Genomic DNA, 18,308 nt, shown 5'->3' on the forward strand with positions numbered 1-18,308 from the left:
TTGTATTGGAATGCGATCTCCATTGTGAAAAACCCTAAATAGCGTTCGAACGGCAACTGTAGCATGAAAATCACCGGCGGTAGATAGGCTAAAAGTGAGGACAACCAATAAGGACAGAGAAGCAGCATAAAATAAAGCATTTTATTATGTTTCACAAATTTTCCACATGACCTTGTGGAGGAGTAATCAGGCTGAGATCTCAGCCGAAGAAACGGTGTGACGAATGAAACGAACATTAATGCTCTGGTGCACGGCAAAGTCCTTTTTATTTTTTCCTTCCCTAGCTCCGGGGATTTTCGTGCTACATTTGCCGTTCGAACGCTATTTAGGGGTTTTCCCAATGGAGATCACATTCCAATACAAAAAACTTGGTGTTGCCATTTGATATTTTCGAAATTTTCTCACTGTAACCGTAACTGTTAGAGTGACACTGTTGTTTTCCATATCATTCTTGAGCGCATACCTCAAAATACCTTATGCCAAAATTTCATTCAGTTTCTGTGAATGGTATGATAGTTAGGGGCCCATATGTCGGGATAGTTTTTTTATAATCACCCCGTATATACTAATGACAATAATCGAAAAGGTAATTTTGGAAATAATTCAGAATAATTCAATGAAATGGGCAGTACAGCCATTGCAAACTATCGAAATTGATAGGGTAGCAAAGCGGGCGTACTCGGTTCTGTTTGAGTAATGACGTCATTCATGACGTTAGCTACCACCGACTCCGGTGCGTCATGAAACAGCCCTTTATTATATAGCCCTGACGTAGTTCTGTACCAGATCTTGTCGTGTAGACCCTTTATGGACATGAGATATGCAGGATGTCCGGATGGGTTCATAAGTCAAGATAGCCTTGGTTCTATAGCCTATCCTGCTGAATTCTGAAAATATTCACACTTTTCTCACTGTATTTCACTTTATTTAATTTCCACTTGCACTTTATTTCTTCACATCTAAAAGTTTTTTACAGCTCTCTGTGGCCTTCCTTTAACCACCTGTCATGGCTCCCTCTTCCCACCTATTTTTCACCCGTGACACCCCTAAAAATGTTTCAGTACTGCAAGGAACCATATGGCCTAAGGTTGAAAACCACTGTTCTTTAGTATTAAGTCACAGTGTGTTTCAATAAATTATTAAGATCTCCATGTATTATATTTTAGGCTACATACGTGTATTACGTAGTTCTAGTCATACGGATGGCAGCAAAAGTTCGTTGCGGGTGGCCGGAGAGGAGATGTACGAGACAAGCAAATAAGGAAATATAAATGAAACAGAATGTTGATTCATGCTCACAATGTAATGAAAGAGTCTCTCACTACTGTAGTAGTTACTGCGCAAGGATAAGTTAAGAGGAATTACGGCAAGGACAGCCTCAATTATTAATGTAAGGAAGCCAGAGTACTACATACACACGCATGAGACAAAAAAAAAGAGAATATAAAAAGCAACCATGTAAAACGTCGCAATCAAATCCACCCGGAATGAGAATGGATATTAACCGACCGAAGGCAACATACACACAGATGCATATGGGAATAAAGGGGGAATAAATAAATAGAAATGTTGTACAGAAGCTTTTTCTCTGGAAAACCGTCACTTGATATAACAAAAAAAAGGAAATAAAAAAAAGTTTCAAAGAATTTACGTGGAATATTTTTCGAGGCACTTTTGAAACATTATTTGGGACAAAAGATAAATCTAAACAAAAGCAGGTAGAGAGAAAATTCTAAGGCACACTACAATCGCGAAAGTTATGCAAATAATTCCTACAAACTATGAGAAGTTCGCTAGCGAAATGGACAACGAGCGTTAACGAAGCGAATTTTGTTCTCGTTCTTTCCACAGACGAGCTCGTTAGATATTTTCCTTTTGTATTATACCTAACGATATCTCAATTTTACGTTCGTAGTGTGAAAATGTGAAAAAATAAGCAGCGTTTAAAATAAAAAATATTTATGAAATACATGCATTTTAAACAATATTTTGAATAGAAAAGAAAACGCATTGTTAAAATGTCATTTTTCAAAAGTTGCACACAAATATTATTCGCCGTGACGAATAGCAGTAATTAAATGCATTGCAATGACAACGACAGATTTACGTTTATAAATTTCAAAGCTTGAAATTTTCGCGATGATCAGTAATAAGAAATGCTCCGACATTTTTTTTCTGGTTTTCATTCTCAAACATCTCCGAGAAGTAATGCCCAACTAATTTGTACATAACCAATACAGAATTTTTATAAACAGATGTAATTCGTGCCGCATATTTTTTCTGGTTCGAATTGAACCACAAATGTTATACTATATAATATACAGGGTGATTCAAAACTCAACGTACAAACTTTTAGGGGATGTAGAAAACACTAAAACAAAACAGAATCACATAGGAATGTATGACCGGAAACCCCAACCTTATCAAACGAAGTTTCAGAAATGACAAGCCAATAATGGGTGGAAAAACTTTATTTAGCGATACGTTACTTGAGGACAGTTTCACAACAAGTGTTCAAGGCTCTTACCATCCACAGTTATGTACGCTTGAGGGCGCTGTTCGCCAGCGCTGTTGTTGGAATGCCGCGCTAGTCATTTTAAGTTCCAATTGCGTACGGAGAACGAGCGAATTGCAACAATTTATGAACGCTGAAATGGTGGACATGCACCTTGTGTATGGTGCAGTTGACGGGTGCAATGCAATAAAAGAGTTCGACAATCAATGCGTCGCCGTTGTGAAGCGTGCATAACTTTGGATTATAAGAACTTTGAGTACTTGTTGTGAAACTTAACGAGTACACGTACTGTGCTCGTGTAAAGTATCGCTAAATAAAAAGTTTTTCCACCCATCATTGGCTTGTCATTTTTGCATCTTTGTTTGTCCTCCAAATGATAAAGTTGGTGTTTCCGGTTATACATTCCTGCGTGATTCTGTTTTGTGTTTCCTACTTCTCCTAAAAGTTTGTACGTTGAGTTTTGAATCACCTTGTACAAAAAAAAAATACACAAATGACAATTCAGACAACAGAATTTTGAATTTTCTGTGAATTCTATCATAATTGTCTCGTTTCAAAAGAAATACGATGTTTATAATGGGATGAACTGAGAAGCTATCCGTACAAATACAAGGCCAGAACAGACTAAATGCCCAATGAGGTGCCTGAGAAAACATGCCCATAACAAATATGCGTCACATATTTAACACACAGCAATATATATAACACAGCAATCTCCATCTAAAAATGAAATTATAAAAACTACATGTACACGATAAAATCTAATACAATGCCCATAAAAAATATTTATGGTTGTCTTATCTAAGTGTGGATAGCTTCTCAATTTACCCCCAATATGTTTATCGTATTTCTTTTTAAACGTGTCAATTGTGTTAGAATTTACAAGCCACGCGGGGGTAAGCTATTCCATTTATTATAAACCCTATTAGAGAAAAATTTCCTGCTACACCACAACCTAGAATTGTCCCTTACCAGTCGATACTGGTGTCCACTTGTCAAAGAAGTCGATTGACTGCGTATTAATAATCCGTGCTTCATCCTATTCATCTCGTTGAAAATTTTGAACACTTCGATCATATCCCTCCGATACCTGCGTTCTTCCAATGTAAACATATTCAAAAAATTAAAGCTCTCTTCATCACTCAAGTCCCGTGTGCCAACAAGGACACTCGTAGCTCTTCTCTGAACCCCTTCAACCAAGTCCACGTTCCTCTGTAGATATAGTCTCTAAAACCTTATAGCATACTCCAGTCCAGGACGAACTAAGCCTCGGAAAAGCAGAAGAATGACTTTAGGAAAGGACTTCTTACTTAGATAAGACAACCATAATTTTTTTATGGGCAGTGTATTACAGTCCATGCCGCTTAGTTTGATTACATCGGGACTCGGAGGTTTCTGATAACAATAGCCAAATGATAACTATATCGGAAGAAAATCTCGTGTGCAAGTGCGGCGACCATACATCCCAGAGGTATGGTAAATGAATATTATGGTAAAACTGTAAACAACTCTGTTTTTCTTTCTTACGTAAAAGGTTGCAAAAAATGCTCAATCGTTTAATTTTTTTATTCTAAAACGGGACTTTTTCTTTTCTATTAAGCTGAAACCCTGAATTTTTTTTGTTTTTCAGCCAGTATGAGGTATTACAATGAAAGTGTTTAATGCAGGGGTTCACAAACTTTCTCTACTCGCGGCGCGCCTTTCCTTAATCAACGGTTAGCCGCGGCTCCCCAGAGTAGTTTAACAAAAAATCTTTTTTCAGCCACCTCGTTGGGTTCTTGCCTGTTGTGACCTTTGTATTTGTATTTAACATATTTGGGGAGTCAAATTCTAAACATCTGAATGTGATGTATGAAGTTTTGGAATAGAATACAGTTTCGAACGTGATATTTGAGCGAATCTCGTCGTACCAAAATCTGGAGCCACAGTTTTTTCAGCAGATAAGTTTGCTGATTCAACTGAATGTCTTGATCGGTACGAAATCTCTTATAAAAAGACGGAAGTTCGTTCTTCGATTTTCTTCGGAAATGAATAAAAAGATGTATAGACGAAAGAAACAGTGTGCGTAAGACTTCTTCTCCCTTTCTCTACTCCAAGCGATTCTTTTTCGTCTAGTGCCAAGATGAAATAGTCATCGATCAAGAACCGGATCGAAGGAGAAGCCATTGACAGAAAATGAAGCCGAAGGTGCGATCAACGCTTCGATACCTTTTCTAGCCTGCGCAGTTTCCGCTCTTGCCGAACGAATTATCGGAGAACTATTAATCTCTTTCTTGCCTAGAAGCACGTTCCATTCACTAACAGTTTTTGCTTTTGCAGCAGCAGCCCTCGTAAAACGATCAGGTTAAATAAATAAGCCCTACATTAAGATCGTTTGGTCTCGTGAACATTCAGGCATCCTACGTAGTGGGTTTTAGGATCTGACTCATCAAGTATTGGGATTGCCTATTATGGAAACTTGTAGCCGTCACCAACATATGAAGCCCTGTAGCTGCCATTACAATCGAGTGCTGCATTTTCGAGACTCGACGGGAATATTTTATTTGAAATTTTTCATATTTGGCTAGAAAAATGAAAGCGATGAATTAAATCATATTCAGTGGTATTGCTGTTTTACGTCTTGATATCCTGTCAAGTTTATCGTTGAGCTGAGTACACACCTAATTTGTATTTATTCATCACATTATTTCATTGATAATTGTATTCAAAATTTATAAAATTAACGTGCATGTTTTTTTTTTCGGTACAATATATTAATTTCCTTGCCAAATTCATGAAGTGGTTATTTTACTTTCGAATATTATCACACAGTAGAACTAACTGTATTGAATCTTCCCGGTTGTGAATTCATCCACTAGCTTTAGAGAAACCATGTATTCTTCGCCGTTATATTTTAGATAGGCTGACAAGTTGACAGATGCAAAGGAAACACTTGCAGCGTAGTTTTCATTTTATTAAACTTTAATTGGGACGTTTTTGATTTTATTCTTCTACAAATTATCAACTAAAAATGGAACTCCTCTCTTTTCAAACAATGCTACCTCACACGTTCCACGTGATGCATATGCATATGCACGTATAATGAGAGTTGTAATACTCTTTTTACTCTTAATTACGAGTGAAAAAGAAGACTCGTTTTCGAAAGCTGTGAAGGATAAAAATCCGTTTCAAAATCAACATTAATTTTGCACATGATCGGAAAGCGCAATAGAAGCAGCCACCTCAGGACATCCAATTCCATTGCAGCAACACATCATTTACTAAATAAACAAAACAAATAAAAGAAACCTCTTTCTTGTTTATCTGAGTAAACATTAATTGGTACTCTGGAGGCTAAGTTGATGTCAATAAAGCAACAATTATAGAAACAGTTAAAGATGCATTTATACATACCTCTGGGGTGAAAGCAAAACGAAGCGTCCTCATTTTCATCCACTTCAATGGCAGCTCCTTTCTGCAAGAAAAAAAGTATCCACTTACCTCAAAGAACTCAAGAACAGCGACATAGAGATAAATATATTTCAATTTTTTTACAGAAAACATAGAAAGAGAGTGTAGTGTTGTTTTTTTAAGTTTCCTTTTTTTGGGGTTAAAAAATTAATTTTGCTTTCATATTTTACACATAAAATATGTGGTTTAAGAAATTTGAATAGAAACCATAAAGACCAATTTTAGCTCGTCCCAGTTGTACCAGAAAAGAGGCAATACTTGAAACTAAATTCTTGTTATGGAGTAAAGTACGTAAACTTTTCCATCATTATTATGTGCAGTTCATACCAATTTTTTGTATTATTTATGACATACATGGCATCAATTTTACGTGGCATTCATGGTCAATTACTATCAGCGTACGTGATTACTTCAAAACCTTCTTTTTATCACCTTTTACAAACTTTCACTTATTATGGAACACGTGAAATGGCAATATTGCCATTTAAATAAATTTTATGTATTTTTCGAATGCCTATTGAGTATTAAAGCTGAACTCAGTTTTGAAAATAACGTTTGTTATACCATTCAACGGATCAGCTATAGACCAGTTCAGTGTTAAAAAATGTCTTCCTAGAAAACATTCTGAGGCTACAACTGTCTAAATAACAGTCTCGTTCAAATTGATGAACAATAGAAGCACTTCAGAGAAGTTTTGCAACCATTAACGAAATCAAAATCGAAGAAAAAAAACATTAGATGAAGCGCTGAATATTTAATTATAAAATTTCATTAGATCTAAAATTTGAAACGCAATCAGATTGAAATAACATGAATACTTTTGATGCTTCCATGTGGTAGACACCCCATAGGAAATCAGATTGAAGCAACAAAATGAGTAAAACTAATTAAAGAAAGTGCCGAGTTGAGCATGCAGCGAATATTCAGTAGATGCAAAAACGATGAAAAAGTAATGCCGTATATCTATATCTATCAACTTAAATATATATCTATAAAAAAATGTATATACGAGCATAGTATGAGGGAAAGAAAAATTGTAGACAAGATCAAGGCTTAACTATATCAATTGATTGATGAGCAGCACAGCTATTCCAATTGATCGATGAGTTTCATTCTGTTTCGTTATAATAAAGGCGATCCATTGAGAATACACAATGGATTTTTTCCCTCCTTGAAAAAAGGTTCATCCAAATTTTAATATTGATAGTTAAAAAAAACCAGTCTGTCTGTCATTGAGGAATTGAGATTCGTATTTTGTGAGAAACAATAAAATAACAATATCAGCTAAAGAAACTGATTTAATAGCCAAATAAAAGTTCACCTGACACAAATCACATTAAATATTTACACTCGGTGTCGTGTGTAATGCTAATAAGATTCTGGGTTTAATTAGTTTAGGTAAGTTTCCACGATATGTGGAAATACCTAAAATAATTGTGCTCCCTTGAGTTTAGAATTCAGATAACTTGTCGTACTTTAATACTTTAGTCAAAAATTAAACGTGCGCTTGGTTACAAGCGCACATCTAATCTTATAAAAAGGAAAAATCGCATTTAGCTATATAAAAATTTTATGTAATAGTGTACTTGGAAATTTTTTCAACTAAAAGCTATATAAGAAAATAATAGAAACTAAATATACATGGTGTCGTTTGAAGACTGCATATAATCTGTAAAGACTAGTCAGTACATAAAAACTGTTTGAAGAACCAGTCACACTTCAAGGTTTGCCCTATAGTTCTCGAGGAAAATGTCTATGTATGATGTCATATTGGGTGGGATTCTTTCATAGGAAAGAAGTGGCGAGTGTCCTCTGATTTGACTCCCCGAAATTTATTTTTATGGCGCTCTCTGAAGGAATTGGTATCTTGAACCTCAATACTACAAAAGTACACTTAGTTGCTCGTCTTCCATTTTGTGAGCACCGTGGCTATTTGATCGTGCACAGTCTGCTATTCTACGGTACACACGAGCATGCCTCGATATATTCGGTGGGCATTTTGAGCACCTTCTCTTGTAAACATAATACTACGTCCATTCATCGACGTTTCTCATACAATACAATATTCGGCAGTCAAAAGCAATGACTGGTAGAGTCCAGTGCGTCTTAATAGCATCATGGGCCTCCTGGCCAAGTGATTTTTCTAAGGCCCTACCTCGTAAATTCTCGAAAAATTCTACTACATCTCATTTTTCTGAGGCCCCTCTTCTCTTGAGGCCCCCGGGCCGTGCCCGGGTAGGCCCATGCGTTAAGACGGCACCGGTAGAGGCCTGGTTGGACTAGCTCTACAGAGTTTATGCAGTCATACACATGTAATACTAGATATATTAGAAATCTAAAGCACAAACTTTGCAAACGACACTGGAAGGTGTTTAGAGGGCGCGGTAGCCCGGTCGATAAGATGCTCGCCTAAAGTACCAAAGGATGTTTAGAGGTGTCGCGAGTTTAATACCCGGTTCGTCCTTGTCAGAAAACTTTCCTGACACAGGGGTACAACAAAAAAACGGCGACTTGACCGCAGCAAAAATTGCTACCGCAGGGAGTTCCCCCATCGAGGGGTTAGCGCACCAACCCCTCGACGAGTATAAAAAACAAGCCTGCCGTTCGGAATCGGCAATAAATTGTAGGTCCCGGTCTAATTAGCCCTCGTGTGCAGAAAATGACCGTGGTGTGACAAAAATGATCAAATGATCAAATGAAGGTGTTTAGAAACAAAAATGGCTTGCGAGGTATTTGTTTTTATTCCCTAATTGAAGAAAAATGAAAGCTGACATTAGATAGTAGCCAAATTAATGGACTTCATTTAATTCTTAGCCTGAAAATGCTTCCCTTCTGAGAAAATGCAGTTATTTGTCAAAGTCGAATTTTATTGGCAGCATTAATTAATCAAAATGTTGGATTCATTCGTAACTATTGTTTTCCGAAAGAAAGTTGTAGAATTTAGATTCCGAAATTTATGATATTGGAAGCATTTCATAATTGCACAAATGAACTAATAATTCTGAGATAATCGAGAATTTACGGAAATTCTGCACAGAAATATGCAGTGTATGCGAAGTTTATAACTCCACGAGTGAGACAAATGAATCTGAAATGGATGGTTTAGAGTAAAATAACCTTTACTAGCTAGTCATATGCAATAGGCCAGCATCCAGCAAAATACGAGAGTGAATAAGCAAACAAAAGGATTTATGGAATGTGACAAAAAAGGTAATCTTTTCACACTATCGTACTATTCATGAAGATAAAAGAGAGATGAGAAGCATCATACATTTATGTAGATTTGCATTTGATGACACAAAGTGGGATTTGGAGAAAGTAAGAAAAAAATAGTGTCAACTGTGTTAAGCTCTTAGAAGATATTGACATACCAGTCGAAAAATCCTTAAACTGCGTTTGGAAAAGAAAATAGAATATTTTCAGCATGGCACAAAACAGGAGATGCCTAAGAAAATTGGAAAGGTATAGAAGAGAAGAGAAGATCGGGTGTCTCATGATGATGATAGTCAGCAGTCCATACCACTAGGAGTCCTTTTTACCTTGACGTCACAAATGCGTCATATATCACGTGTGATGTAAAAGGGCAAGAAAAACTTACCTTTTATAGAGAAGAAAATAAAAAAATCAGTGCATATATATACACACATAACCGGGTGAACATGAAAAAAAAAAGGTTCATTGGTGCAAAACGATTTTTTTCATATAAAAGAAACATTTTGTTCATTTTTGTGAAATATCACTGCTGTACAGCTGCGTGTTTTCTTAATTGATTTTTTGCATGCATTTTTAAATAATTTAGTATCTGTTTGATACAATCGAACTGATATTTAATCGTAAGTAAATACAAGGAAAAACAAACGTCAGTCAATGAAGTAAGCTTTTGACTTGAATTTCCAAAATCGATAAATATATATATATATACACACACACACACACACACACATTGGCGTACGCAAAGAAGAGAGGGTTTTGGAGTTCTAACCCCCCTTGAGAGAAGATTATAGTGTTATTTTGGAGGAAAAATAGTGAACCCCCAGAAAGGAAAAAAAATCTGAAACCCCCTCGAGAAAATTCTGCGTATACGCCTATGTATATATATATGTTACCGGCAAAGTATGAAATCCAGGCATTCTATACAATGCCTGGTCGTTTCAGGCAAAGTATGAAATACCGGTTTTATTCTATACTTTGCCTAGGCATTTTAATAGAGAGACTAGTCATTTTATAGAATGACTAGTCATTCTATAGAATTTTAATTCTGCGAAATTGTAATATTTTATACCGCCCCTCAACAGAATCCTTTTCACGAGAGCCAAAAGGAAACGTTTCCGGAAAAAAATGACGAAAATTCTGTTAAATTTTAATTCGATGAAATTGTAATATTTTATACCGCTCCTAAAGAAATCCTTTCTCACGAAAGCGAAAAGGAAATTTTAATGTAGAAAAAAACGTGTCATTTTCACACACACATCAAAAATCTATTAAAATTTATAATTCAACAAGAATCTCTTATTTTGTTTGGCGCATTTGGCATCCGTGGTTTATATAATTAAAATTTTGTCAGCGGATGTTATGAGGAAGAAGATATTTCATACTTTGCTTGGATTGTGTTTAGGCGTTCTATAGAATGACTAGTCATTCTATAGAATGCCTAGGCAAAGTATAGAATGCCGGATTTCATACTTTGCCGGTAACATATATAACCACAACATAACCTTCAAAAAGACATACTTCACAAATAATGGACTGATAAAGAGCCCTTTGACATAAAAGATTGAATCAAATATTGAAATTATTTCAGTCAAACTCATGTTGCTGATATCACACAAAGGGAGCAGAACTTAAAAACTTTTATTTTCATTTTTATGCATGTTTTCCTTTGAAACTGGCAATTCCCTCTATATAATTTAAATGCTTCACTTTTTTTTTCATCGCACTGCATATTCACCAAGTCTATATTTTCCCAAACTTCTTGTTCAATCGCCCCCTTCAACAGAATTTTTTTCTCTCATCGTCCTCCCCCCCAATTCAAGTGAATCCATAGGATTTCATGTTAAATCCGTAGCTTCTATCGCCCCCTGGACCATTTCATCGCCCACCAGGGGCGATATTGCCCACTTTGGGAAACACTGACCTAGACATTCAATTACAAAAAAATTAATACGTTTCTGAGAAATCCTTACTTAGACAGAAAAGGTAGCTTTTCAGGGGATTAATGTTAATATTCTCTTTACAATGCTAACTATTGTAATACTTTATCTCAGTTAAAGTTTAAAAAATGTGTAATATATATATAATTTTCTCGCTTTCATTTAGTTTTAAAGGAATAAAACTTTAAATTAACATCGTGCGTAAGCAGAGCATAAAATACCCCTAAAGCAACATTTATAATCAAAATTTTCGACTTCAGTGGATAATGATATCCTATTCGAGTTTTAAATTCTAAGATGTCTTAAAGTTTTAACTCTAGGGATGATCCATACATTGAATTAAATTATATGAAATGTTCAGCAAAAGAGGGAAATTCAGTAGAGATTGTAATTGAGAGAATTATAAAAATTGGAATTTCCGTATGTCACCCCGCAATCTAAATTACATCATAAAATAAAAGTTCAACTCTCTTTATTGTAATAAAAACACTTTTTTTCCCGTAACATTCGAAAGAAAATTCGCTGATGAGTATAGGTGATTAAAATTTTTGATTTTTGTCATTTTAACGCGATGAAACAACTTGGTCTCAAAATACTTTCCAGAACCTCGAAAAGACACAATAACAAGAAAAAAAGGTCAAGAACTTCAGCAACCGCTATATCGATGGATTCCTATTCAAATATTGTGGAGTAAATTTCTTAAAGAGACACGAATTCTAATAATTGACATTTTTGAATTAGTGGCAGTATTAAAAAATTGTATTTTTCAATTTTTCTCAATTGTTATTTTACGGAAGTAGAACAATAACAGCTTAATTTCCCTCTAGTTTTGCTGATAATTTTTCATATTTATTTTAATTTTATAATTTTCATTAATATTAGATACTCTTCGTGAAGTAACATATTGTGTAACTCAAAGACCTGATTTCTAATGTTTCGGTTATAATTTTTTTTTCCTGTAATTCTTGTAGTTATGTGATTTTATTTCTATAGTCATTAAAACCAAATGTTTTTCTCTAATTTCAGCACATTTCGGAAATATAATACAGTATCTGGATACTATGAAAAATATCACTAATTATTGGATAGAGATATTTTTAAAGGAATTTATCAATTGAATTTCATTCACTTCGCAAGTATATCAAAAGAAAATCAATTTTCTACATACATTTCTCCAAACGCATTTATACAGGGTAAAAACATACGTCCGTCTCAGCTCAAATAACTTGTGAACAACTTCTATATATATATATGTTAATATTGCTTTGGGAAACATTGGATTTTTTGTCGGGCGTAGAAAAGACAAAGCAATAACTTAGTAATTGGAATTAAAAGGGCAAGGCTTTCAATAAAATAAATGACATATTTTAAAATCGGTAAGTTAGTTGAATATTTTTCTAATTAATAGTTTGCTTCTATCATGACCTCAACATCCTGGAGAAGGGCCCCTGGGCTGGGACTTTTGTCGGGCCCCAAGACCAGGCTTTTCACTGGACCCTTCTATAGCTAATTTGTAGCGTGAAAAACAAAAAAATGGTGAGAATCGTCCAGGGCCCTATCAACCCCACCCTTGGGAGGAATGGTTTCTGTAATCAAACGGTTATATGAGTCACCAGTTATATGAGTTGAAACTGACAGATTTTCGCTCTGTAAATATCTAACCATCAGAGAATAAATGGATTAAAAATGTAGAGAGAGAGAAATTTTTGAAAAAGAATTTACTCACTCATAAAGTAAAAAAAATAAGGAATATTCAGCGTATTGTATTTTTTACTTTTAATAAAATAAGCTTACGCTAACTTTATTCATAGGAGACCCCACGTGTTTACGTCGTCTATATGAAAAGAATCATTCTCATACGTTGTTCGATATCACATGTCTCGTTATTGACACAAATTCATTCAGTTCACTTATATTCAGGAAGAGGAAGAAGAAAACTAGAATGAAAAAAAAAATTATGTAATTTTTTTTTCTGAGCCAGTCACTAGGCCTTGTGAGTGGCGAGCATCGTTGGCTCTGAAATAAAATCGATATCAACTATAGTGTGCGGGAACGTAAGCGCGCCATGCTATGGCTTGTGAAGAAGTGAATGGAAAAAAAAAATAAAAGATCCCAAGAAACCTCGAATAGAGCTGAAAGAATAAAACTAGAATACGTTCAAGAAGCAGATTTACATGGAATATGCATTGACAGAAATAAATGTGCCTTTCTTTTTTATCTCCAACACACCTTTTCGAATGGACAAAGAATAAAAAGGTTTGAAACTAAGAAATGCCGTTGGAATGCATTGTTATGGCGATGAAAAAAGTGATAAGAAGGATGCAAACAAAGGATAAGAAAAGGAGGAGGGGGAATAAATAAGAAAGGAATAAATCGAAAGGTCAATCTCGCGGTTCTCTGCGAAGAAATCGATATGCAAATTCGTTCTGGCGTTTGCATGACTGCCTGCATTAGTCGCCATCTAATTTATCTACACATTTATCGTTCTTAACAAAGAAGGAACTGTCAAAGAACCGAGTCAGTATGTATTGATATTGACCCGGAAACCAATGAGAGAAACTGGAACTAGGCGCCGAAACTTCCACGCTTAAAATAGATAGATGAACTAGCGTGAACTCTTTTATCCAAGAGAATATGGAATGCTTCCTTCAACTCTCGAAAAGGTCAAAGCAAAATGGCTATTGATGGTCGCTAAACCAAAAGTGATGTCTCCTCCTTCATCTCTATGTTCATATATCTCTAACTTTTGTGTTTTGATCATTTCGTGGAAATACTGCAGGAAGAGGAACTTGACAGTTAAGAAATTCTAAAAACTAAAACACAAAAGACTGCTAGCTCTGACACACTTTTTTTTTTTTAGTTTTTTAGTGTTTGCCGATGCAAAAAATGTGGTTATTGAACCCGATTATTTCGATCATATATCACGTTTGATCTAAAAACACTTTTTTTCCCCCTTTTTTCATGAATAACGTTTTACTTCTTTTTTATTCATAAACCTTTATGATCTGAAAGGATATGTATGGTATGTAAAGGGAAAAAGGATATTAAAATGTATGATTATATGTCACTGTGTCATATTTGATTTAGTTGTTCCGTTGTCATACTATGCAGGCCAACTTGTATTAACTGGAATCAAACTTCTAAAAGCCAATTTTTTTCCTGTAATTTCGTGATTCGATGTTCTTGTACTTACCTCCTCCGGTGATCCAACAAGTTATCATCCTATTTCTGAGAGATGTCACTATGTCATTTAATTTCAGTTTGTAGTCGAACAGAAGAAAAATGAATCTTTAAAAAATATATATAGACTTACGGTATCTGTTAAAAAGAAATTTTGAAAATTATTGTTTCTAAATTTCCCTTTTAAAAACGCAACAACATTAAAAATAAAACGTAGTATTTACATAAATATACAGTTTTTTATCACATTAGTGAAACATGAACCAGTGAAGTAACGAATATGTATGGCATTAGTTGCATATTTTTGTTTTTTTATTTCTACTTCAAAGTGCATATGTTAACACCTTAAGAGATAGAAAAGTTCCGAGGAATTCACATTGTCAAAGACTTCAGAGAAATACTGCAGATATATCGATTAAATGAGATCATCGATTCTTATAAATGAACGAACTTTCTTTCTTATTTGCCAAAACGTACGGTTGTGCCGTGATCGGGTCAAAGTCTCTCTTCACTTAAACTTCAGAATAAATAGAAGTTTCAATTTATTCGAAATTTCAATTGATTGAAATATCTATCAGAAAAATATGCGATGCCGATGGGTCTTTTATGAATTTTTACGATTTATATATCACACTATATATTCTAGCTGATATTGGTATGTTATTATGTATATATATGTATTTTTTTATTAAGTTAAATACATATCAGTCTCGTAATAAGTTTAGCAAATACGCCGTATTAAATAAGGAAGATATTTTTTGATTATTAAAAGGATTATCCATAACGCCAAGATGATGAAATCATCACTGTTGTGCAAAATATATTTATTTACTGTAGAAAAATATTGGCACGGAATATTCCCGTAAGCTAGAAAAGACTACTAAGATTTTGCGAAATCGTGTAATTTACAATACCATTAGGATTTGGAATGATTAAAATGTTGTTTTTAGTTTTTAATTCCATTAAATGCTTAATTGTGTTAAGTTAGAAATCGGTCTGTCATCGCTTTTATCAGACTTGATTGAGAAAGACATTGTCTAGTTCTTTTTTGAGTGTATGAATCGCAGACATGTCTAACTGAGCATATTGAAATGATTTGTACTCAGTTGAGGCAATGAAAATCCTTCAAATACAACACCGACATCCTCAAAAGCAGTTTATCATTTAAATATCATCGATAACTTCCAGCAAAGTGTATGATAGAAATAACAAAAAAGAAAAGGACTTCCTTTTCCCTGATAAATTACTCTTCGAGTGCACAATCATACTGTATATATATAAATTGCTTAATTGCATACATTCACCAATTTTTTTAGGTTTCTTTGAGTTAGGAAATGACTTCGATTCATTATCTTATAAATGAAAATAATTTTAAAATGATTATGATAATTTATTATCAACATTAACTCGAAAGTTCTACTTCATCAACTTGGTTTCATCTTCACATATCGATAGTTATTTTATACTGGATAGTTATATCTACTTAGTCGCGTGAGAATTTAGCACAACTATACGTACCACTTCCTCAGATCTAATTTGAGATAATCGTTCTACTAGAAGCAGATGTTTCGAGATCGAACTCAGTAGATTAGACGAGACGGCTAATTAGCAAATAAACACAATAATTACGCAGACGTTTACCTCCACCCATGAGGGACGAAGAAGTGATCACTTTGGAAGCAGGTACTATTTGAGCAACATGACAGATTGCAAATCCCACAGATTATTACTAGTAGCGACCGAAGCAAAAAAGGTGTACATATATAATTTTTTTACCGGTATTATTTATTTGTTTTTGAACTCGTTAGCATCTCCTCAATCAAGTGCACCGACCATTATGTGGCGTTAAAAAATTTCCATACACCTGCTTCATTTTTTTTTTTTGGCAAAATTATTCTACATAATTATTCTGTCTTGTGTCTCAATTACATTTTCTGATATGATTGTCTCTCATCTCAAAGTTATTTTCAAAGTTTAAATTACATTCGAAATTGCTTCCTCAAACTACTCGCGTATGATAAATTAACGTTTATCATAATAACTAAAGGAGCGTTACAAAATAAATATCACACGGGGTTTCATGTAGATCATAAGCAATGTGCTGTCTATTTAATTTTACTATTTTCATTTAGATTTTTAATCACTCTGACGCAAAGTGAAAGTAATATTGAACAGACGAAAGAGGAAAGTAAGTGCTTTTCATGATCATGCTGGGAAAAATCCCTTTAGAATTATTTATCTAATATAGTGCAGCAAATGCACAAATGAAAGTAAAACGTAAATCCTCTTTACCGGAACTTAGTGACATGCATTGGCACAGATTTTCGGAAGCTGGAGAAAAAACCAGCCCATCACTATCATCGAAACGCGTAAAAAAACAACAACACATCTTAAAACTTTTCGCAGGAAGACAACAGCGTGAAAATCTGCTGCCACCAGGAGTAAAACCATTTTAATGATTTCTGGAATCGAAAGGAAAAGGAAATTAAGTTTCTGAACAGACGGAAAAGAAAAGTGGCTTATAGCCTTCGATAGACGTCTCAGCCTTTATTTTCACTTGTTTTATTGCTCGAAAGAGGATTTGGTGAGGCTCTGTTGCAATTTTAGTCACAGACGGCAACTGTTTAATATCGGCTCCACATTGAGAAGCTAATGGAATAGACACGGAAGCGTATGCTGGAGTCCAAATTAACTGAAATAGTTTCAGACACACCGAGAGGAAGCAATATTGGACATCATCAGAGTGAAAGGTGCTCCTCATTCCATTCCGTCGAGGAAATGAGCCAGAGGAAATTGCCCGACGGATATGAAACCAACGGTAATGTTTTCCACACACACATATATACGGTATATATCTATCACCAGTCTCTCTGTCATCATCAATTATGCGAATTTCATTGAGGGGCGGTTGTTGTTCTCTGCACGCGAAAATATATCTATGATTGCAGCTGCTGTATATACTAATGACACTAATGAAATGTACAAATATCATCAGTGCATTAACCGATAACTTTGTAGTTATGACAGCCAAGCCATATTGAGGAGGCGAGTATTGAAAGCTGCCGCATCGAGTTCCGCCAAAAGTCCTTAAAGCAAGAACGATGATGGTATATTTCATCTAAATCATTTTAGTGACCCTACACAATAACAATTACTCTTCTTCTAATTAAGCAAAATACTAAATCATATTACATTTTGGGGTGATTAGGAAATGGCAATTACCGTATTTCTCGTAATAAGCGCAGCATGGGCGTATGCGTCGAAGTGTGATAAAAATATAAGATTTATATCTGTCAGTCTAATATAAGCGTCCACCTTCCTAGAATGAAATTTAACTTTCGCGTAATTACCGTTTTCTCGCATTTTACAAACAAATATTTGTTAGAAAGGCTAAATGCCTAGAACCAATCCAAAGAGTTGAAATGCTATTCAATTAATTGATATTCGAAGATTATTCGGTAATGTTCATAGTTAATTTCTTAAGATTGTGTTTCTGCAAACAGAAACTAACGTAGGTGTTATATCACACACCTGTATATTATTCCACGAAGTAAGGAAACGTTATTTTGTTTAGCGCAGTGAGAAAACGATTGAGTTCATAAAATTAGTTAAAAAACTGAAAATCACTTTTGTTTTGTGTAATTCAAATATCAGTGTAGAAACTTTACTTTTAACCCTCTGTATGGTTTCGTGTATATATTTGAATATACATGGAAATACATAGTCAAAAACCTATTATACTGATTTCTTTCTTCAACTTTTTTAGCTTTATACAGGGTTAATGGGCCGACAAATTCAGAGGATTGTTAGTAGGCATCAAGAGGAATAAAAATTACAATGTAACAGTGTAACATGGTGTCACAAACCACGTTGAGAGGGTTAAAATCGCGAAAAACGCATGTGGGCTATGAGTCCAGAGGAGATGAAAGGTGAATGTCAGTTGATCGCTGAATGCGTTCGTGGGTTCGCTAACCATATCTGACGTAAGCAGCGTCGCGAAATGCATGCGCTGG

The 18,308-nt window shown here is 34.8% G+C and overlaps 1 protein-coding gene across 2 annotated transcripts in view; it reads right to left on the reverse strand.

Moving 5' to 3' along the window:
• LOC149085572 (uncharacterized) overlaps positions 1-18,308 on the reverse strand; it is a 109,568-nt gene that overhangs the window by 38,174 nt on the left and 53,086 nt on the right. Inside the window, exon 2 of one of the 2 annotated variants that reach the window (XM_089233690.1) lies at positions 5,909-5,969. The exons of the other annotated variant lie outside the window; for it this stretch is intronic. Coding sequence (XP_089089816.1) covers positions 5,909-5,969 — 61 coding nt within the window. The remainder of the gene's footprint in view (positions 1-5,908; positions 5,970-18,308) is intronic. 2 annotated transcript variants of the gene reach the window in all.

The sequence above is a fragment of the Pholcus phalangioides genome, unplaced genomic scaffold, assembly GCF_987345545.1.
Source record: "Pholcus phalangioides strain wild (caught in Gottingen) unplaced genomic scaffold, Ppha-v1.0 ptg000007l_1, whole genome shotgun sequence".
Lineage (NCBI taxonomy): Eukaryota > Metazoa > Arthropoda > Arachnida > Araneae > Pholcidae > Pholcus > Pholcus phalangioides.